Raw genomic sequence first — 24998 nt, 5'->3', positions numbered from 1 at the left:
TTGTCTATGTTTATCCTAATAACAACACTGTTTTAACATGAGGACTGTATAAGAATTCTTCAACTTTGTTCTCTTCAAGATTGTTTTGGCTATCTGGGTCCCTTGAATTTCAATATGAATTTGAGATCATCTCATTGATTTCTGCAAAGAAGCCAGTTAGGATATTGATAAGGATTACACTGAATCTACAGATTGATTTTGGTTGGTTACTACTTTATGGTGTATGCTCCCTTAGCTTTCTGAAGTCACATATAAGTAACACAACTGATTTTATTAACATATACTCTGAGGACATTTATTATTTTTGCTATCTAAACATTTGGGTTACCACTAATCTACCACTTTAGGGGTGCCTGTCAGTTAAGCGTCCAACTCTTGGTTTGGCTCAGGTCATGATCTCAGGGTCATGAGATCAAGCCCTGCATTGGGTTCCGGACTCAGCACAAGTCTGCTTGAGATTTTCTCCCTTTACCTCCTGGCCCCTCACCCTGCTCAGTGGCTCACACTTTCTCGCTCAGATAGATAAATAAACCTACCACTTTATTTTTGTGCTGGAAGCCCTTTTCCTATTCTACATTTTCCCTTTCTCCTAGTTTCACAGTTATTTCATCTAATTTTATTTTTGAATGGGTAGCCCTCAAACTGCAACATGAAAACTTTAAAAATTAATCAGTATCTTTTTCCTACACAAAAAAGTACCCTTCAATACTATTCATTTAATTGCTCTTTCCAAGTCCGTGTTAATGTTAAATCTGTAAGACACCGTTTTATACAGTTAATATTTAGATTTATTCACATATCTCTTCCTTTTCTCTGCAGTCCTTTCCATATACCTGGCATCTGAACTCATTTATTCCACCTCTGCAATCTCCTTTGATGAGGCTCTCCTAAGTTACAATTTCTTTCATTATATTTCACCCTCTTACTTAAAAGACATTTTGCAAGGCATACAATTAACTGGTTGATAGTTATGTCCCTTGGTATATTACTACTATCATTCCATTGTCTGTTGCAGTCAACTGTTTACTGTTGGAAAATCAGCTGTCAGCTGTTCACTCTCCTACCTTTAAACGTAATCTGTCTTTTGTTGTCCCCTGGCTGCTCTACTCCAGTACCTCTCCTCAATTCAGAAAAAGTCCCTCTTAAAATACTGACTTTGCCCATTTTCTCTAACCTTTCCTTCTGAAATTCTGATTAAATGTCTATTTTAGACCATTTTTATCACTCTGTATTCTATATTTCTTGCTTTTTTAAACCTTTTCTCAGAAATAAAAGCTATAAAATAAAATCCAGATGTTAAATTCTACAACTTGATCTGAAATGTAGTAAATAGTAAAGACTCTCCAGAATATCACTACAGAGCCTTTCATATACTCTCTTTGCCTCCCTGTGATTTCTGAGTAGTTTCCTGTAAAACTTGTAAAACTTCCAACTCACTGATTCTCTAATTCTATCTAATCTGCTGTTAATCCCTTTAATTGAGTTAATTTTAACCTTAACTATTTTTACTTGCAGAAATTCTAGGAATGTTACTGTTCAGAATCTCTTCTTCCCTGCACATATTATTTCTTTAAACATAATTAACAGTTACTCCACATTCTGTTTCATAATTCCATTACCTAAATTATCAGGGTATGGCTTTGCTCATTCTCACATGTGGTACCACATTTCCTTATTTGATTATTACTTTTGTGAGTTGTTCACGTTCCTTTTAAGATAATTTGAGTAAATTATTCAAGGTCTAGGATAAAAGTGAATGTCCTCACAAAGGAGCTATGTTGGCTTCTGCTAGGTTTCTGGGAAATTAACAGGTCACAATCACTTTAAATTCGTGACTAGTGGTTATGTAGTCATCTAGATACTATGCATTTAAGTTGGATGATTATAAATTCTAAGCCGTTTTTTTCTTCTTAGTCTGTTCAGCACAACTAGGGAAATTTCTTGTAGTCCCCTAGAGGAGCAGGTGAGAAAGCATGTTATCTTTCATTGAGGTTGTATTTCTTTTAGGTACCAATTTAATACAAGATTTTCTGGAATCCCCAACTTATGGCTGAGTCCTAAGTTTGTGCCTTTTCCCCCTTTATTTTGGGGGGGCTTCTGGAAAGTTGAATTCTTCAAATTCCCCCAAATTCCAAAATGGTCTCCAGGGCAACACTCCACACTTCTCTATGGTTTTATTCTGATAATAACTTACCTTGCCAATCTTCAAGGATTTTAAGATGTTTTCTCATCTATTATTGAAAGGCCATTTGAGTTGTTTTTAGCAGTAAGAACATGGCAGGAACAGAAAGCCTATACTCAGTCTAGTGCAGTTCAATATAACTTCTGGATCCAGTAAAAAATCCTTTTGCGAAGTCAGAAAGATCACTGAACTACCCTATCGATCTGGCATTCCTTTCATTTACATCTAACTCAATCTGTCCAGTTCCTGACACATCTGATTATTCTTTCCTCTTGAAGTCGGTTTTTGGCTTCTATAGCACCGCTTCCTATTATAACTCCTAATGATGATTCCTCAGGGCTCAGATGTGGGTTTTCTTATTTCAACATTTCCCCTGCTACCAAGTTACCTTAAATTATCAATAGCCATCTCCTAGACTACTTTAATAGCTTCCCAAGTGGATTTCTTCTGCCACTCTTGTACCTATCTAATTCATTCTCCACCATAATAACCAGAGTTATCTTTTAAAAATAAAAATTAGGGTGGGGTGCCTGGGTGGCTCAGTCGTTAAGCATCTGCCTTCAGCTTAGGTCATGATCCTGGGGTCCTGGGATCGAACCCCACATCGGGCTCCCTGCTCAGTAGGAAGCCTGCTTCTCCCTCTCCCACTTCCCCTGCTTGTGTTCTCTCTATCAAATAAATAAATACAATCTTTAAAAAAAATAAAAATAATAAAAACAAAAATTAGGGTGGCTCAGTTGGTTAAGTGTCTGACTCTTGGTTTCAGCTCAAGTCATGATCCAGGTTCATGAGATTGAGCCCCACGTCAGGCTCCACACTCAGCGTGGAGTCTGCTGGAGACTCTCTCTCCCTCCTCCCCTGCTCCTCCCTCTGCTGTCTATCTAAAATAAAATCTTTTTAAAAATAAATAAATAAATGAAAAGAAAAATTAGATTAAGCCCTGTTGCCTGTGTAAAACCCTCTAAGGTACTTTATTTGAACTTTAGATAAATTCCAAACTATTTCACATGGCCCACAAAACGTTTGTATGATCAGACTTCTGCCTATATACTGCCATAACTGTCCTCTTATATAACACTATAAACAAATGGACTTGTTTTTTGGTTCTTAAAATACACCCAATTCTTCCTTCCCTTAGATCCTTGCTACTTGCTGTTTCCTCCTCCTAGAATATGGTTTACCTGGTCTTTGCAGGGTTTAATCTTACTCATACTTCAGATCACACTGTAACTGTGACTTTCACACAGGCATTCATTCCCTGACAACCCAACCCAGTAGCATCCTGTTCTTTCCTTTAGCACATTTATTATAATTTATGATTAAGTATTTATTGTGGGTTTATTTTAATGTCTGTCCTTCCAATTATTTGTAAGAACCAGGCATGTATAGACCCTATTGTTATCTTCCCGTTCCATGCCCAGGACCCAGCACAATGTCTGGTTCACAGTAGGAGTTTAACAAATATATATTAAATCATGGTCTTCTTTTCCTTTAAGCAGACCCACAGGAAAAGTACAATTCTAATCAGAAATTACATTTTGAACACAGAATTAGACACAATGAAAATAAGTCAGGTGATAAGAATGTACATATGGATCAGGCTAAAATACAACACACTTATGAACAGACCCATAATGCTTAAGAGTCATAAATATTTCATGGTTAAGTGCGCAGATGTAGGTTTTTAATTAACTCAATACATGGCTTTTCCTTATTGTCGCCTACACTTTAGTTAAAGCAAATAAATAATCACCCACAAATATGTTTCTCAAGATGGCCTGAAAGCTCATTATTTGGAACTCAAAAAATTTCCCCACAGAACCAATATTATATACGGTGGTTAGCTTTTCTTTGGTTATTTCATAATGTTTAATCCATAACTCATTTATCCACTTAATGAATATGAATTGAGTGCTACTATGTGCCAGGAACTGTTCTAGCAGTGGAGATATAGTAGTGTACAAAATAAGGCAAAAATTCCTGTCTTCATAGATCTTATACCCATGTGATCAAAACAGAAAAGAAGTACAATATACAGAATGGTAGATGGTGAAGAACAAATCAGGGTAGAAAGATAGGGAATGGAGGGAGTATAATTTTAACCTATTATTAGTTAAATTTATTTCTAGCTCTTTCTGTTCCAAAAGTTAGAGATTACTTATAGAACCTAAGTATCACAAACAAAATAACAATGCTTAGACAAGAAAAGACTTTAAACCAAGAAACTATAAAAAAAACCTCCTTTTCACAGTAGTAGGACAGAGAACTATTCAGGCTCTTGAGTTACAGACAAGCTACAATAACCTGAGGCACGGTCTCCAAAAACGCAATGGCTAGAGAAGGTTAAGGGGGTGAGTGCACTGATGGAAATTCCAGAAAGAAAAAGAAATGAAGAGCCAAGAAGGAAAGCACACTCCTTCTTAATGATACAAACCTCCATGGACAGCCAGTCCCTTTTAGTCAATCACCAGTTGGCAGACGTTTCTTCCTATAACTGTAACTATTTCTGACCAAGATCTCTCTTCTATTTGGCATAGTATAGTTATACAACTTTGCCTTTATTATTCTATCCCCAAAACAAATATTTAACTTTCTTTAATGGCAGAAAAAGATCCCTTTAATCCCTATATTTATCACTAAAATTCATATCAAAGGAATGCAGATAGCCAGTAGACTACTCTGGTTCTCTCATATTTTTTTTATTATGATATGTTAGTCACCATAGAGTACATCATTAGCTTTTGATGTAGTGTTCTCATATTTTACCTTAATAACTAGGATAGGTATTAGGATGTGGGGTGAAATTCAAGAAGATGTTGGAACAAGGTTTCAAAGAGCACCCCTAGTACCATAGTAATGACTGGGCAAGGAGAGACAATCAGCCATTATCATCTTTAATCCTTGTCTACAACCAGTTCCACTACCATAAAGTGTACCCCATAGACAAAGGAGAGAACAATGGAAGGGACCAACAAAAGTAACCCTTCTCTAAAGCCCTACTCATTTTAGCTGAGGTGATTATAGGCCAGGGTAAGAAATCAGCATATAAACTAAGCTTTTCCATAACTTCAGGATTTTTTATTCGAAAGAGCCTTCTTATTATTTTCACCTGAAAAAAGGGTTTTAGTAAATGAGTGCTGGTTTTTTTGTAATTATTCACCTCACTGTCACTTTAGTAAAATTATTTCTCAGGTTGTGACTATTCGACATATTCTGGGAATTTTTCCAAATTAAATTTATTCATATTCAAAATTTAATAAAATAAAGCCTCAAGTTTAGAAAAATACAGGGAGCAAAATATATAAAAAAAATTAGTATCAGCCGAAATGTTAGCCAGAAAATATTACCTTTATGGCTGTGTGTTTGTTTTCATCTTCTTCCATCCACAGATCCTGTTCATAGTAATATAAGCCATCATTAATGACTTTAGCAAGTTCAGATGTAATTTTTGCCCGAGACATGTGGTTGCCTGTTCGATCTCCTCCAGGATGTTTTCTCATGTAAGGTGGTGTCTGAGTTACAATCAAAATCTTGTTTAAATCCTGGTCATCAATTTCATAATCTGAATCGTTATCAGACCAATCAGTAAATGTGTTTTTTCGTCCTTCTATTTGTTCTATCTCTTCATCAAATAAAAAATCAAGTTCTTCTTGCTCTTGTTCATCTGAAGGATACAGCTGTTTTGATGCCTCTTCAGGTAGAGATGATGATTCCTAAAGGAAGAAAATGGTATTTTATATTCAAACTTTTTTATCACTTTAAAAATAAACATCACATAATAATGTTACAAGTTAGTAATATGAAGCCTGTATGCTCAGTGACTAGTTAGCAGGCAAATTATAAAAGAAAATCAAGCCAGTATTATTCTGGGAATGCAAGTTGGTACAGCCACTCTGGAAAACAGTGTGGAGGTCCCTTAAAAAGTTAAAAATTGAGCTACCCTATGATCCAGCCATTGGACTACTGGGTATTTACCCCAAAGATACAGACGTAGTGAAGAGAAGGGCCATATGCACCCCAATGTTCATAGCAGTATTGTCCACAATAGCTAAATTGTGGAAGGAGCCAAGATACCCTTCAACAGATGACTGGATTAAGAAGCCATGGTCTATATATACAATGGAATATTACTCAGCTATCAAAAAGAACGAGTTCTCAACATTTGCTGCAACATGGACGGCACTGGAGGAGATAATGCTAAGTGAAATAAGTCAAGCAGAGAAAGACAACTATCATATGGTTTCTCTCATCTATGGAACATAAGAACTAGGAAGATTGGTAGGAGAAGAAAGGGATAAAGAAAGGGGGGTAATCAGAAGGGGGAATGAAGCATGAGAGACTGTGGACTCAGAAACAAACTGAGGGCTTAGAGGGGAGGGGGTGGGAGAATGGGATAGGCTGGTGATGGGTAATAAGGAGGGCACGTATTGCATGGTGCACTGGGTGTTATATGCAACTAATGAATCATCAAACTTTACATAAAAAAAAATAAACCAAAAAAATAAATAAATAAAAAATAATTAAAAAAAAGAAATTAATCAGGAACCTTAGAAAATCTTGTCTTGAGAAAGCTGCTTTAGAATTTTTTTTAAAGACTTTTATTTATTTATTTTTAAGGGGGAGAGAGAGCATGCACAGGAGCAGGGGAAGGAGCAGAGGGGGAGTTAGAGGGAGGTAGAGAGAATCTCAAGCAGACTGTGCTAAGCAAAGAGCCCCCTATGGGGCTGGATCTTGCCACCGTGAGCCAAAACCAAAAGTCAAACACTTAACCACCTGAGCTGCCCAGGCACCCCTAGACAGCTGCTTTAGGCTTTTAAGATGTCCCCTGAAGCGGGGCAGGGGAAGGAAACCACCTCATTTAACATTTAAATATGCTATGTTTAACCACCACAGCTAATTAAAAAGTTATCTTTGATCAGGGTTTTTCAAACCCAGCACTACTGACATGTTTTGTTTGATAATTCTTCGGTTTTTAGGCGGGGCGGGGGGGTGTGTGCACTGTAGGATATTTAGCAGCATCTCTGGCTTCCGCTCACAAGATGCCACAGCACTTTCCCAGTTTTAACAACCAAAAATGTCTCCAAACATTGCCAGATATCCCAATGGAGCAAAATTTCATCACTCTCTCATTCCCCCAGTGGAGAACCACTCTTAAATCCCTTCATGCTTCCCTTCTTCATGCTGTGATGGTAAGGATAGAGAGACTTGTTCATTAGAATATTCAGTATGATAGCCTTCTTTATCCTTCCCAATTCTAGGTCCTGTTATTTTTAGTGACCTTCTCCTTACACAGCTTACTTCCAATATTTGAATCATTTGAGTACCACTGTTTCCACATTTATTTGTAGTAAACTTTATACTTTGAGTTAATTGTACATTCACATACAGTCATAAGAAATAGAAATCATACGCATTTTTTTTACCTAGTTTCTCCCAATAGTAACATCTTGCAAAAGTATAGCAAAATATCACAAACAAGATATACATTGAAATAACCCATTAATCTTACTCAGATTTCCCCAGCTTTATTTGTACTCATTTTATTTATGGTTTATATCAGAGAAATTTTTATCACATTTGAAATTTTGTGTATCCAACCATGAGTCAAAAATATAGCAGTTCTACCATAAACAATCTCTTCTGCTGTTTCATAACCACACATCCCACTACCTCATGTGCCCCTAAGAAATCAATTCTCTTTTCCTTTTTTACTGTACACAAAATCACCAAAAACACACATATGCCTAATCTGTACCCTTTATAAATAATTAACAAGGTCATATATATATACACACACACACACACATATACACACATATACATATATACATATGTATGTATATATACATACGTATATATATGTGTGTATATGTGTGTATATATATGTATATATGTATATAACAAGGTTGTAATATAAATTCACAATTTAGAAAAATTTAATAACTTTAAAAAAGTTATTCAAATTTAAATTAGTCACAAGTAAAAAGACCACATTCAAAATATACTTAAATCATATTCAGAAATAGAAGATAAATTTTTAAAATTAACACAGTATAACTTATTTTCAACTACTGAATAAACCTTAAGTTTTTACTTATAGCCAATTTTTACAAGTTTTTAAACTCTTCCAAATTTTATGTATTTACTTGACAAACAAAATACACTGGCCTTACACTCAACCCAGGAATGTACTACACTTCACTTGGTTTATAACAATTTACCTTCAATTTCACTGGAGATGGACGATGTCTCTTTTTAACTTCTATCCAAGGTTCTGAATCCAAGTCAGGCAAACTGGTAGACAAACCTCTAGACATTGCTTGAAGATTACTTGTTTCAGTATTTTTCTTTGGGTTCAGTGGACTTCCGATTCTTGGAGAATTTGGGGCAGACTCTAAAATTTTAAGTTAGTACTTAGTTAAAATAATGGTTTTCTTACTTATAAAACACTTCTTTTTCTTTACTTGGGCTTGATTTTTTTTTCCACAAAAACATGATAAATCATATCTCAATTACAATTTTTCCAATGATTTTCAAACCTGAAAAGATGAAATGTAAGATGAATCTGAGTGAAGCCAGTGAATAATAGATAAAAGAAATGTCACCAACTCTTACACAGATCACATTCATTCAAACTTCTTAAGCATATCAATTGAGCCACTAATTGTGATAATACATTTAATCTAGGGGTCAGTTCCCTGTGAAATCTTAAAATCTATCAATTATAATAAAATTATGGAATCTCAAATGCTATTAAGCCAGAGTAAATGCATATTTTATTCAAGGCAGTATCAGTCCTTCACTATTCCGCTACAATCTATAGCAAGGCAGTCATTATTCACACTTCACATTTCCTTTGCTTAATGAGTTTTACCCAAATGCAGTGTGCCCACTTAGCTCATACTGGATACTGTAAAGAGTAGAATGTCACATCATTAAAGTGCACTGCTCTGGTAATAAAATTTAAAACATTTAAAAACGCTATTGGAATTAAAAATGCTTTTCTCCACACTATCTCTTAATCAAAATAATTACATGCTCTATAAATAAAATCCTATTTGATTCCTTTACAAATCTTTTCCCAGAAAGTCTAAAATACTTAAGTTATAATGCAATATGTAGTTCCTTTGGACAGAGAGTTTTAAATACAAATTTATACTCTGAAATTCTAAATATCATTTCACTTAGTCCCCAAAGCAAATTACTTGAAAATATTGCGAAGTTGAATATTACGTGGAGAAAGCTGAAATAAATGAACAGCAACAATTCTTTTATTTGCTAAATGAAAATGCAAAGGGACAATCCAGGACTTTGGGTTTGAGAATATTCCAAGATTTTACTTCCATCTATATGCTAGAATCAAGTAAGTGTTATTATTCTCTCCATAAACACATTAGATCCAAGATTCAAATGTCAAATTACTATATTACTTTTTTTAAAAGTACATTGCTTCATGATGAAAAAGGCTCTAAAACTGCATTGTCCAGTGTATAGCCACTGGTCGTATGGAGGCACAGAGCATTTAAAACATGGGCAGTCCTAAAATGTGCCAATAAGTGTTAAGGTCCATACCAGATTTCAAAGTCTTGGTACAAAATAACTAAAAAGGTAAAATGGATCTGTAATTTTTTATGCTAATGTTATAATATTTGGGTATATTAAGATATTTTAAATGTTTTTAAATTAATTTCATTTGTTTTGTAGTTTTCAGGCTATTAAAATTATTAGGATTACACGTATACCAAACATACTTCTATTTGACACTGCTGCTTACACTTTCTTAATTAGTGGTACACATATCATCAATTGATCCACAGAGGTAGTACAGGTGAAATGCTAGGTTTGGGCTACAAATATTGATATTGAAGTTATAGTATTGGGAAAACATTTAACAGCAGAGAACCTTATTTCTAAAACTATAAATCACCTATCCTCATGCAGTGAACGTAGCTTTAAAAATAGACTAAGAACCACCACCCTAGCAACTGTGAGAATTAACTAAATTACTATGGATAGTTCGTGTATAAATGATCAGAACAGCACCTGGCACATGGTAGGGAAATCAGTTAACTACTATTTTTAACACAGAAATCTAATCTTCAAACACCTACTTAACTTTATTATATAATCATCTCTACATGCTCGCTAAGCTTGAATGTTTCTACTATGAAGTCAAGTGTTTCACTACATCCACAACACGTGCTTACAAATTAAACATTAAAATACCAAAGAATTTGGGTAAGACAAGAAAATTAAGAGTAGTCTGAGTTTTTAAAGGGAAATGTTCACCTTATAATTACCTACACATATGCTCTATATGATTTGTTTTCTTTTATGACAAAAACATTTCAAACATTTAAGGGTAACAGTAAAGCCCTAATCTTCCCAGAACCAATGAGTCTGAATATTACTTGGATCATTTGGCATTAAACTTACAGATAAAAAATTAGACACACACTTTGACACTTACAGGCTCTAATTTGTGAGAACATAGAAAAACATTTATCTTTGCTGTTTTCATTAATTGAAAATTGTTAACATGACTCTCCAGGGGTAAATCACCCTATATATTCCATGATTATCTATATAGTTTGACTTCTTTATTTACCCTGAATCCAGGTAATGATATAGATTGCTTTAAAAGGATAATATACTTTATGTGTGGCACATTGAAGAATACTTCTGCAACTTTTCAAAGGAAATCCCACAGCTTATTCAAAAATCATTAGGGGGGCGCCTGGGTGGCGCAGTTGTTAAGTGTCTGCCTTCAGCTCAGGGCGTGATCCCGGTGTTATGGGATCGAGCCCCACATCAGGCTCCTCCGCTATGAGCCTGCTTCTTCCTCTCCCACTCCCCGTGCTTGTGTTCCCTCTTTCGCTGGCTGTCTCTCTCTCTGTTAAATAATAAATAAATAAAATCTTTAAAAAAAAAATCATTAGGGATCCTCCTACACATTTCCCAAAAAGCCAAAAACAACAACAAAAAACCCCAAGATGGTCAGGGACTTGACCCTCTCAATTTTGATGAATGAAATCCTTTTACTTAAAGAGTTGATAGTGCAATACGATCCACTGAACTGCAAAACCTAAATTTTAAAATTAACATCTTACCATTCCCATAATCAACATTTTCTGGTGCATTGAGGTCCTCTCTGTTCAGTGCAAAGGTGAACTCATGTTACACAATTCAACCTCCATAGAGGGAAAAATAGACATTTTAATTTCTTTAATTAAAAAAAAAACAACAGCAAAAATGTTTAAATATTTTACCATATAAATCCCTCAGGAAGTATACATCAATGGTTATGTTTTTGAAATTTAGACTCTTCTTTTAAGAGGGGAATATAGATAAAAGTTTCTTTACCCACAGGTACAAATAAACACAATCTACTTTTCCTATTCCTATATCCATTTCAAATTTTTGGTGACATACTACTCTCTATTGAATTTAGGACCTAATGCTTTCTCATCAGAGGGTAATTATTAAGGTCGGAAATATGGAAATTCATGGAAAAGGCTGAATTTATGCATTTATTCCTATGACGTAATGTAAATGTCCATAACTCTAAGAACATTCTTTCTATACGCCTTCATTATCCATCTAGTTACAGATGTATAATCTAAAGAACCTAAAATTTTTGACATTTAAGTATACAGTGACTTTTTTTGGCAATATGTATGTGAGATGTAAATGAGTGTATATTTAAAAAACACAAAAATGTACAAGCCATTGTGATTTTATTCTTGTAATTTTATTAATATTTCATAAATGGTTAAATGAACAGGCATCACCAACTTGACTGACCTATCTTAGCTATCCTGTGGAAAAATTTTTTATCTAACTCACCTAATGCCTGTTCATAAGCACGTTAAAAATGTCATCTTGGACCCCAAGTTTACACAAATAAATTAACTTATACAATCAGACATTAAGTCTTTTTTAAGAAAACCTAAAAAATATCACTTTTCTTCAACTTTTAAAACACCTGCCCAAGTTGCTTGCTAGGGTTAGAGGCACAGAGAGCTGACAATCAAATGAAACACTAAATAAAAATATCTGTGAGACTGTCCATTGGTACTTTATTGATGGCAGGTCTCACATACTGATGTATAAAAAAATATATATTTTGAAGAGTTTAGAAAAAAATATTGTTTACTTCTCAAATTTCTTATCCCTCAGTGTCCACATTAACACATCTTATAGTCCATGTGAAATATTATGACAACATGTGAGTTGTACACTGTACACTATACTGAAGGGCAAATCAAATAGCAAAAGACCTAACAATCTGGGAAATGCCACTCAAGCCTCTCTATTTTTGTTTTATTAATCTGGACACAGGAACATAAGTCTGGAAGGAAAAGACAGAATCTTGCAATATTTCCAGAATGGTAATTAACTTTCCCACCGTAAATAAAAGCAGCACATGCAGCTCAGGCTAATTACACACAAATGGGTGGCTCCCATAAAAACAACAGCAGTCCTCTGGTGTCTCTCTCATTATCATCACAAACGTGTTTATCTCCATTGTAGTGGTGGCCCAACCTCCTCCACAAGGAGTTGGGAGTAGACATTCTTGCATAGAAGTCTGGTCGCTTTCATTGTTGCAGCTCGATTTGTTCCAATGTTTATAATATTTCAGTGAGTCACCTATTCCTCTGCATATTCGATCAAATGACATCCAAGCATCAGTAGATCATCACCCTGACTGAAAAAAGTTTAAGCACACACATTTTTTCCCAAGAGGGAATGTCTTAAAAATGATCCAGGAAAAAATTCTTAATATTAAAGCAGTTTTTTGGAAATTCTAATTACCATCAATTCTTTAATCTATTACTTGTAATAATTTGATAACAGTACCCCAATGCTGCTTTTGAATATAGGTCATCCTGCCTTTACAAGACAGGATTGAAGCACACTAGTAACAAAATTAAAGTCAGCCCCACTCTTCGGACTTTTAAACTACTTCATCCTACTAGACTACTCCAATCTTACAAGAGGAAACTGGCACAACATATCTAAAATTATTTAGTAATATTAAGAAGATAGGTAGAAATTCCATACATGACAAAGTACACAAAATTTAAGAATAGAGCAGAGCTTTACCCATGATTCTTAAATCCCTTTTTAATTTATGGCTGAACAGAATTTAGAGCATCAAAAATCATTTCGTTATCTTTATCTTTCCTGTACAATCTAAATAGACTTTTTTAAAGGATTGGTAAATTGGACCAAATAGCCCACCATTACACGGCTTGCTCTAAAAGGAAAGTTGTTACCTGTATGTGAACAAAAGGCTTGGCCTGGTACAAACTCAGGGCAATCAATCAGTTGAGAGAAGTCTGTTTGTGGCACAGTACGTGGAGGAGGGCCCGGAATTGGCCATTTTTCTGGTTCTATCTTTTTTCTCATTTTCTCATCGACAATTTCCACTTCTGTGCTATCTTTCAGTGCCTATAAATAGGTATTTTGAACTATTAAAGAACTTTCATCCAAAAAACTGTAATTGTACATCCTATACTTCTAGTAACCTAAATAATTTTTAAATCTGAAATTAGCAGACATTATTACAGTAAATGTTTCTAAAAATATCAATGAATTAACTACTTAGAACAAACTTTTAAATCATTTGCCCCTGTGAGAGGTAATAGATATGATAACCTCACATACCATGCAGCACATAATTTGGTTTTCACAACAGAACAGGCATTTAAGGATTATTACATCAACTAGAATCAAACTACTTTTACCATAATTAAATTTTATTTTCAGTTTTTTTCTCTCATATTTCTTTTTTTCTTACCTTAATATAATACTGCCAAATAAAATTTAGGCACTATTTTAATAACTACCACCATTAATTAAATGATAAGAAACAACACATACACATTCCTCACAATATCCTATAATGTACACAGATGAAGAAACTGAGGCTCAAAGAAATAACCTGATAAAGATCATAGACTTAGTATGAGGTAAGACTAGGACTCAAATAATTTCTTGTCTACCACTAAGTCTTAGTCAGTAGGCTGTAGTGCTTTGCAAAAATAAACATGCTGCAATTTAATGATAAAATAAAACTAGAACAACATTTCCTCAAAATAAAGGACTTACTGATCTGAATTTTATCTGAAATTCAAGAGTACTCACCTTTTAGAAATTAAATCAGGAAAAATACAAATATAATTAAAAAACTGAACATAAATACTTGTTATTTTATAAAAGTTAAAACTCACTACCTTTAAGTGGAAGAACAACTCATATGTATTACTTTTACATTTGTATGCCCTTGGTATAGTACTCACTTTTCAAGTTATATTTTCAAAATTGGACAGTACTTTAAAATTACTAAAATTTAAAAACAAACCTTTTCAATGGGAATTAGGATACTCTCTGAAAAAAATAGAGAGTATGAAATATGGAATAAAGGAAATATGGAAGAAGTCTATGATAAGGGGTTTGAATTGGTAATAGCTGTTTTTTTCTAACATATATTTTCCTAGTTTTGTCTCCTGAACATTCTAGAAGCAATGACACCCTAGTAGCAAAAACCAGTATACACACAATCCAGATCCTGCAACAACATGGATGAATTTCAAAAACTACAAATGAAAGAGCCAGGAGACAGAAGAATTCCATTCACACAAATGTGTACAAATAAACAGACAAAATTAATCTATGCTAATATAATCAGAAAAGTGATTTGGGATGTAGCAGAGGGTTCGGGGTGGGGGTGGTTTGACTATGACTTTTGGAAAGGGCGATTAAGGACGTTCTTAGAGGAATGGGCTATTTCTTTTCGGGGGCAGGCTTATACAATTTCAAAACCCAAAACGAACACTTAAGACTCCTGCATTTTACAGCATGCTATTTATACCTGAATTTAAAAAAAAATCTTTCAAACTTTCCTACTGGATTACAATTTTTCAGAACCATGTTTGGTAAAAGATTGCCAATACGCTGATATAATATGGAGCAAGTGAAACTCTCAATGGTGGTAGCTTTAATTGGTTCAATAATTTGGAAAAAAAAATGTTTAGCAGTATCTACAAAAGCTGTGTGTGTGTATCTCCTGTTACCCATGTCACAGGAAAATAAGTGCATATGACCATCAAAAAATATGTACGATAACGTTCACAACAGTACCACGGACTCAAACTGGAAAGAACCCATGTACCTATAAACAGTAGCATGGAAAAATACATTGTGTTATATTCATATAATGAAATATTACCCCATAATGGACTGCTACACACCAATAACATGGGTAAACCTCACAGAAATGATAAGTACAAGTCAGATATAAAAGAATACACATACCTCTGATGAGATGAAATTAAAAAACAAATGAGAGAGCTCTGAGAAGTAATTACCTTTGAGGAGAGCAGTGATACAGACAAGGAGGGGGCACAAGGGAGCTTCCTGGGATGCTGAAAATGTTTTATAAAAATCTTAATCTGGGGGGCAATTACACAACACATACATGGAGAAAAGTCATATGTAATCCTATGATTTCTAATATAGGGTGTATAAATTATGCCTCAATTTAAAAGAAAAAAATTGAGTGGGGGAAAAAACCCAAAGTTCTTTATATACAACTATTGAATAATCTAATACATGCTGCTTTAAAAAAAGAAGCGGCATAACAATATACGTAGTATATAACATGTACTATCTCGGGAGAAATAATACACAAAATAGAAGTAACACTGATTGTCACCAAGAAAGGTTTAACTAGTTGACAACTGGTAAAAGATGGGAAGGAAATTCTTCACTATGGACCCTTTGAATTTTAAATCAAAGGGAATTTATTCCCTATTGAAAAAGTTCAGGAAGAAAATAAAGAGAACAGAAGTGAATGTTGTGATTTATACCTTAAAAACGTCATACAGACATTATGTTTACACAAAATTAAGGAAAAGATCTAGACAAAATAAGTGTTTTATTAAAACCAAACCATGATTATCTTGAACACCTGAACAATGAGTTACAGTGTACAGTTAATATTCTGGATACCTGAAGGTTTTTCTAACTATTATTTTGGCCCTTCTCTTAATGGTATCTATTATTATGAACAACTACCAATGTTAGAATACACGGATAATGTATTCCTAGTTCCTGGTCCTCTGCGAGGTACTGAGAGAAAAGATTTGCATTTGCAAAGACTTAAAGATAAGACAGCAGCATACACTCTGAGGAACCACAGTCAGCCAATTTGGAAAACAGTTTCAGATTAAGTACAAAAATAGTTCTAAGGACTTTACAAATATATTTACTTCTCTTAAGCCCTTACACTCTATGATAGTTTAAGTATTATTTGTCCTTTTCTAACAATAAGAAACAAGCATGAAGAGGTTAAGTAACTTGAAAAGTTATACAACTGATCAGCTAAATATCAAGGATTAATTGAATTTTAAAAAAAAGGAAGTCACAAATAGCTCTCAGCTGTGGAGCAAGAATCAAGAATGCAGTAAACTGGATCTACCATATGATCCAGAAATTCCACTTCTGGGTATATACCCAAAGAAAATGAAAACAGGATTCTGAAGAGATATCTGCATGCCCATGTTTAGTGTAGCATTATTCACAGTAGCTAAGATGTGGAAACACACTAAATGCCCATCAAAAGATGAAGAGTTAAAGAAAATGTGGCATGCATATATATCAGAATATTATTCAGCCACGAGACAGGAAGACATCCTGCCATTTGCAACAACATGGATGGACCTTATGGACATTATGCTAAATGAGGTAAGTTAGAGAAAAACAAGTACTATATGATATCACTTATATGTGGATTCTAAAAAAGTGAAACATATTTAAAAAAAAGAGTAAAATGGTGGTTACCAGGTGATGGGGGATAAGACTGATGTTGTTTAAGGGTAATAACTTACAACAAGTAGTAAATAAACCACAGAGATTTCATGCACAGTATAATGACTACAGACAACAATATTGTACTATAATTATGTGAGAAATATCACAATACCAATCATATTACAATACATATGTATCAAAGTAAACAAAAAGTACAGTAAGCTGAAAATGAATGGAAGGAAACAGATTCAGTAAGACTGGCTATGTAGAAAACCTCAACTGGGACAGACAGGGGTGTGAACTAAAGTATATTTTGCTTCTTTTGATAGTTTTTCAGGAAAGAAGACTTGAGCATAATAACAAAATGCTGATAGAATTGAAATGAAGATCCAAAAAAAAAAAGGACTGAACAATAGAAGGGACTCCTTGAAGACTAACAATAATAGCAAATTCTTATTTAGGGCTTACTGTTTATGCCAGATACTGTTGTTACACATTTCATCCTCAAGACAACCTATGAAGTATGTATTATTACCATTTCCACTTTACAGAAGTCTCAGGACTTTGCCCAAGGTCACAAACTACAAGGATGTGTATGCTGGTTCTCAAGTTCGTGCTCTAAATCAATGTTCTATTGCAAAGCCCAATGAAACCTTACATTCATAACAGAAAAAGGACAACTTTCCCGCTGTAACCAATGGTAGGTGAATAAATGTTAAGTGAATGCAGACCTATGCTGTTCTAAATCACTGCGCTTATATGTAAATTCATAACAGTAATGCAAAAGTTCTTTTAAATATCCCTTCCCTACTGCTGTAAGTTATAAGGAAACAGATAATCAATAACCTAAAAATTATGCCTGAGGACTTAATGGGGATACCAACAGACCAAAAAACCATAAGATAATGAAATTACAACCAGATTCCTACAGAAGTACACAGAGTGGGGGAAATCAGTAATAAATTCACTGAAAATGACAACTGAGATAGATCTTTGCTATAGTACAAATGATGGCAGTAGTTAATAAACTCATCCTACTATGAATATAATATTTTTCTGATCAAATTATAGTGTACAGAAACTATTTAGATGGCATCTATAAATAAACAAATGTAATAACAGTAGTACTTGAAGTAATTTCTTTCATAAATCAAAGATGCATTAATTATACACCAACAAATAACAAATCACTAGTTTTTATTGTTTCTGAAATCTTGAAGCTTTCTGTAGCTAGTTTTTAAAGTCTGGAGCACACACGTTCAAAAATAATTTGCTAAAGAAGTCTGTTAAGAAAATAAGAAGTTGAGCCAATAATTGGGAAAAAAATATTTATAAAACACAAAGGATTTGTATCCAGAAGAACTCTTACAATTAAATTATAAAAAAACAAACACTCCATTAAAAATAGGCAAAACATCTGAACAGACATTTCAACAAAAAAGGTACACTGATGGCAAATAAACACATAAAAAAGATGCTCAGCATCATTAGTCATTAAGGAAATACAAACTGAAACCACAGTGAGAAACTACTACATACCTAATATTCAAAAAAACTGGTAATACCAAGCGCTGATGAGGCTATAGAACAAATGGAACTCTCATACAAAATGGTGGAATGCAAACCCACTTTGGACATACTTCTTACAGTTAATACACTTACAATACATGCCAGCAATCACAATCCTCAATATTTACCCAACAGAAATGAAAACATATATCCACACAAAGACCTTTCTGTTTCCAGTTTTTGGAGATTATGAATAAAGCAATCTAAATGTCTATCAACAAGTGAATGGATAAACTGTGGTACATCCATACCATGGAATATTAATCAATAAGAAAGAACAAACTACTGATAATGTACAACATGAATAAATCTAAAAAGCACTATGCTGAGTGAAAGAAATCAGAAATAAAGGGCTACAAACTACATACAAACATGTAACTTATGTATATGATATTCTGGAAAAGGCAAAACTAAAGGGACAAAAATCAGATCAGTGGTTCCAGGGGTTGTGCATGGGAAAAGGGATTGGCTACAGAGGGGCACAAGAATGGAAGTCTAACAAAACTATAGCAAAAGGACAAATCTGATTGTACGTATGTAGGGAACAGAAAACCAAAAATGTTCAAAGCATTTGTAGAACAGGACCCACAAAAAATTTAATGAAAGCATTAAGAATACAAGTAGAAAGACTGTTTTAAATTAGCCTTTCTAGGGGTGCCTGGGTAGCTCAGTCAGGTAAGCGTCTACCTTTGGCTCAGGTCATGATCCTAGGGTCCTGGGATCTAGCCCCACATCGGGCTCCCTGTTCAGGGGGGAGTCTGCTTCTCCTTCTCCCTCTGCTGCTCCCCCTGCTTGTGCCCTATCTCTCTCTCAAATAAATAAATAAAATCTTTTAAAAAATAAAGTACAATAAAATATATTAGCCTTTCTATAGCATAGGACATATTCTCAAAATTTTAATAAATAGAAATACATGCTATTTTGCAGCAACTGAGAAGACTAAAGGACCAAGCACACTCAAGAAGGTCCAAGTTTGAAGGATCAGGTTAAAAATAGGTGGAAACATCATTAGTAAACCCCATTTGAGGGGTTTCCAAGGTTAGGCATTTACTTGGGTTTTATAGAATGAAAAAAAAGAAAGCCATGAAATGTAGTCTAAGCCTTAGGCAACTACAGATTATTTTTGTGTTTTTTTTTCTTGAGGTTTTTAATATACTTCTTAGAGACGTTTTAGGTCACAGCATAACTGAATGGAAAGTACAGACTGTTTTCTATAACTGTTTTGTCAATGAATAATTACCTCTAAAATGAGATTAAGGTTTGTAGTGAGAGCCTGAACGCGGTGGAAACCAGCAATCAGGGAAATAGGCAAGAAACCTTGTTCATCCATCTTTCTCCTAAGAAAGAAGTCCCGTTCTAAATTTTCTATACTGAAGTAATATTCGCTAAAAGAAAAAAAAAAAAGAAACATAAACAAGAAGAAATAGATGTAAGTTTAATGCATTTATTCAACAGGAAATAATATCTATGGCTTATATATCAACAGCTTTAAAATTATTTTATTAACATATAGATTTAATACAACTTAGATATAGGGTAAATACAAGAAAGAGCAAAACCCTACTGAGTTTATAATTTCTTATTCATAAGTAGAAAGAACTTGAGAATACGGATTCCCTTCCAAAAATGTAACATTAACTTCTACTTAGATCAACTTTACCTAAGTATAAAGAATTAACCAGCATTTTAAGATAGTTCAATAACTGATTTTCTAAAATGAGTCAATTAAGTGAAAATTTTCATTAAAAGCTACTTTGACTTGCTTCATTTAAACACTAATGATCTAAACACAGATCAACAGATTGCCTTCCAACTTTTTCCCCATCACTGAGAAGAACATTATTTTTGAGAAGTACCCTTTGTCAGGTTTACAGAGATTACAGTTTTGTTTTGTTTTCTAAATTGGCAGCATACTGACATTGTTTAATATTTCAGAATCCTAGCAATCAGCACAATGCTGAGTAAAAATTTAGTGAATACATGAGCACAGGTGTACACACACACATAATTATATATTTGCAAGATCTCCCTCTTTCTTTGATGGAGAGAACTATAAAAATTAAGAGTGAACAGAATATATACCTAGTCAAGGAATATCTATGATACTATGAGGTACATAGGGGTAAAAATACAGAAAAAGCTTAAATATCTTGATCTTCTCTAAGAAAGTAGAGAGAATGTAAACGGATAAACTGTATAATCAATAACTATAAGTTCCAAGATACAAAGATAATATGGATATATTTAATAATGCCATTTGAGAAACACATTTAAAATTACAGCCTCCATATAGAAAAATAAGAATTCTAGAGAGACCAAGAGGACAAATGAGGGGAAATGTACAAAAGAATACAAGAGAAATACATGACATCAATGATAACATGGCCTACAGGTTAATAATCCTATAATGTTTCCAAATCAGAGACAGTTTTCAAAGATCGATGGCAAAGTATGAGAAAGCACACCGAATCATATACTTTGGTGTAACACTGGGTGACTAAAGATACTCCTGAAATATTTAGGTCAAATTCTAACTTTGAAAAAATAATCACCCATAAATGAGAAATGGCTTTGAGCTACTTTTCACTGGGAGAAAAAAATCTTATTTTAGAAATATAAATACACAAGTTGTTTCTTTATACTCAGATATTTATCCAACTATCAAAGTGCAAAGCTCCCTTAGAGATCAGTGAAATACTACTGACATCTCAGTTAACACCAGTAAATCATTTACTCATCTTAAACACTGAAGAAAAAAAATCTTAGGTCTTGACGAAAAAACCACTCTGATTTCGTTATACCTCAAAAAGCCCTTTTCACAGTGCCTGGCATGTGGTGGGCACATAATACATGTGTTCTAATTTTTGTTACACGTCAAAAGTCCTTTTCACAGTGCCTGACATGGTAGGCACAAAATACATATTGCTTAAATTCTAAATTTTCACAAATTAAGACATTTGACTCAGTCACAAGTAAAAACGGTTCTTAAGACAAAAACTTCTCTGAAGTAATAAGATGCCTTTTTATTCTAGTACTTTGTGAAAACCTTAGTATTTGAATAAACTCATAAATCACCCTATTACCTACAGTATATATATTTTTAAACTTCTAATGGACTACAAACTACTCATCTCTAAATCTGAATGACAGATTCAGAAGCTAGAAATAATCAAGATCTTAAATTTTTAATATTCTGACACCAAAATGACAAATTATTGATATATTTTCAGTTAAAATAATTTTTAAAATGCAATCATCCATAATATAGTTAAACTTCTTACTTCAAAATACACTTAGCACAATTTTCCACAAATGCAAGGAAGTTTTTCAGTAACTTCTCAAAGAGAAAAATGTAAACCCTGAGCCTATCTATGAGAAACTTCAAAAAAAAAAAAGTCAAACGCATGACTCCTCAAAGCATGACTCCACTAATCAAAGAACGATTAACAGTAAAGAGCCATTCTAAACCTGGTGCTCTACCATCTGCCAAAAATCCTATTGCTAAAACAGTATCAACAAAAAAAGGAGTCATGCCCAGGGCTGTGTCTGACATTTTGTTCAGTGTCCTAGGGGACATTATCATGTCCTACCTTAGAAGCTCTGGATTCTACACTGCATGATCAGAAATTTTGTCAACACTGATGTAGCTCTGCTCCTCCCTCACTTGTATGAGCACATTGGAGGCCGATTATCCTGACATGGAGTTGCATATCCACTGTCAGGTCTCAGAAGGGACCTGGCAGCAAGAGTTACAAAAAAGACAGGAATAGTGGTTTGAAGTTGATAGCCACATGCCAGGCACTTTCTGCCCATAAAAAGGCCCTTTTCTTCAGTGTTTGCGTCAACTGTAACAGAAGAAGCAAGAACAAAATAAACAAGTTGCTTCATATTGTATGCAAGCCAATCAAATCCACCATGAAGGCATCCCAGGAAGATGCCTGGATGATGCTGATGAAAAAACTATTTTCTAGTAACAGAGTAAATTTTCTTTCTTAAATAAAGGAAGATATTTTTAAGATGCTTATACCCTTTCAAAAATAGCCTTTTACCTGCACTTTGTAAGAATAAAAAAAATAATCAAATTTCAACAAACTGGTTATGCAAATCACTTGGGGACATCTTTCTCACCACCATTTAAACACATTATATAAATATGCAAAACATCCTATATAATACTAATATGTACAGGGTTATTTTTTTCTTACAATAAAATATTCTAACTTCAGTATTCAGAAGGCAACTATTACGAGAACTAGAGTAAAAAGTCTGAACTAAAAAAGATGAGGTAGTTCCCCTTCAATATGTGTCATAAAGAAAGAGAACTTAAAAGTTAAAAAATAAACTTAGAATTCTGAAATCATTTAAGTAAAAAAAATGTCACCGTGTTTTGCCATTATGTTCATTTGCAAATTTCAATATAAAAATGTATTTGCAAATAATAAGCCAGGCATTGTTCAACTTCATATATACATAGCAGTTTTATATTCTTATATTTGATCACTCATATTACACCCTGACAATATTCTTTAAACTAATACTCCTTAAACAGAGAAATACCTGAACAGTAGACAAAGCAGGAGTCATTTATATAGCACAACATGAACCAAATAAAAGTTTTTAAAAAAATACTTCATGTTTTACTAACATTTTCTAAGGAAAAAAAAAAAAAAACACACAAAATACTATTAAAATCTTCCAATTTTACTAATAAACAGTTTAGAAAATGTGTCACAATGTATTCACTATAAATGATATTAAAGTTTGATGTTACTATCCAGTCTATGTCTGACTTACATTTGGCGTTTAATATACTCTTTAAGCAATGCTTCTTCCACAGGATACACTTGCACACCTGTACCATCATCATAGTAATACATCATACTGGTATTAAGTTCTGTTTGAAATGGCTGATCAGTCCTTTCACCGTGTTCTCGATAACCATATGAATAATCGAAGTTCACTTGATGTGAGTAAAGAAAAATAAAGGTGATTACAAATTAAAAAAAAAAAAAAAAGAGAAACAGTCACCATAAAGAAAAATCCAAAGTGAAGTATTTCAAGGAATAACAAATATAAAACCATCTTTATTATCAGACCAAAAGGAATGAGTTAAAACATTATATGGGATAGTAGGGAAAAGAGGGCTTGCACACTTTTTTCAAACTCCAACTAATTTAACAAAATAAAAATACATGTCCTACATCGAGGATTTCCTCTGCCCCGTCCTCTTCCCCGTCCTCGGCCTCTTCCTCGACCTCTAAAGGAACCTCGGACATTACCACCCTCACTTCTCACACTGGAAACGTCATCTTGATCGTCTCTCTTTTCTCTATCACGCCTCCAACCTTTTAAAAACAAAAATATTTTTATAATTCCAATTTGCAATGGTGAAAAATGTGATTATTTTTAAGAAAACATGGTAACTACCCCTCCCCACCTTGTAACTAGTTACTAGAAACCAGGCATTCTTCAGATAGACAGAAATTTAAAAGATCTCATAGGAATTTATCAAAATATCCCTACCATAAAAGACGGCCCATAAAAATACTGACATATACAGAAGACATTCTTAATAAGCAAAAAACACACTAAAAAGATAGAGGTCCTTTGTCAAGATGATACTGTTGAAGATTCAGTAAGTTCCAACACTAGTGAGTTTGCATTATATAAAACTTAAAAAAAACAAACTTTTCACAAAATGTTTAAGGAAAGGTTGTCTCAATTTAAGTAAAAGACATTCTTTTTAAAGAAAAAAGGAAATGAGGGGCGCCTGGGTGGCTCAGTCGTTAAGCGGCTGCCTTTGGCTCAGGGTGTGATCCCAGAGTCCTGGGATAGAGCCCCACATTAGGCTTCTCCGCTGGGAGCCTGCTTCTTCCTCTCCCACTCCCCCTGCTTGTGTTCCCTCTCTCGCTGCCTATCTCTCGCTATCAAATAAATTTAAAAAAAAAGAAAGAAAGAAAGAGAAAAGGAAATGAAAACACAAAACAAACTAGAAGAGGGGCACCTGGGTGGCTTAGTGGATTAAGCGTGTGCCTTTGACTCAGGTCATGATCTCAGGGTCCTGGGATACAGCACCACCACCCCCACCCCCACCCGCAACCCCCAGCGCTGGGCTCCCTGCCCAGCCAAGAGTTGGCCTGTCCCCCTCCTCCCGCTCATGATTTCTCTTCTCTATTTCTCTCTCAAATAAATAAAATCTTAAAAAAAAAAAAAACCTAGAAGATATCTTCAGTACAATATAGGAATTATATCCAGAATACATATAGAATGCATTAGTGCACATGTACTGTACACACACACAGTAACTCAATGGGAAAAAATTGCTGAAACGCAAACAGGAAAAGCAAATGGACCATAAATACAGAAAGTAGCATTCAGCCTCATTGGTCATGAGAAATGCAAATTAAGACAGAGTATTTGATCTACCCCA

General features: G+C 34.1%; 1 protein-coding gene across 9 annotated transcripts in view; it reads right to left on the bottom strand.

Annotated features, from left to right (window-relative positions):
• LARP1B (La ribonucleoprotein 1B) overlaps nucleotides 1-24998 on the bottom strand; it is a 115920-nt gene that overhangs the window by 72921 nt on the left and 18001 nt on the right. For 7 of the 9 annotated variants that reach the window (XM_045799000.2, XM_045799001.2, XM_045798998.2 and 4 more), the window contains 6 exons: nucleotides 23770-23913; nucleotides 23363-23528; nucleotides 19809-19953; nucleotides 13462-13636; nucleotides 8404-8576; nucleotides 5530-5895 (listed from right to left, as the gene is read on the bottom strand). In XM_045799000.2, the coding sequence (XP_045654956.2) occupies nucleotides 5530-5895; nucleotides 8404-8576; nucleotides 13462-13636; nucleotides 19809-19953; nucleotides 23363-23528; nucleotides 23770-23913 (1169 nt within the window). The other 2 variants (XM_045799002.2, XM_045799003.2) reach the window with 2 other exon arrangements.

This window comes from Ursus americanus, chromosome 13 (assembly GCF_024610735.1).
Source record: "Ursus americanus isolate L20-20 chromosome 13, mUrsAme1.1.p, whole genome shotgun sequence".
Lineage (NCBI taxonomy): Eukaryota > Metazoa > Chordata > Mammalia > Carnivora > Ursidae > Ursus > Ursus americanus.
This window is presented reverse-complemented; position numbering and strand designations above follow the sequence as displayed.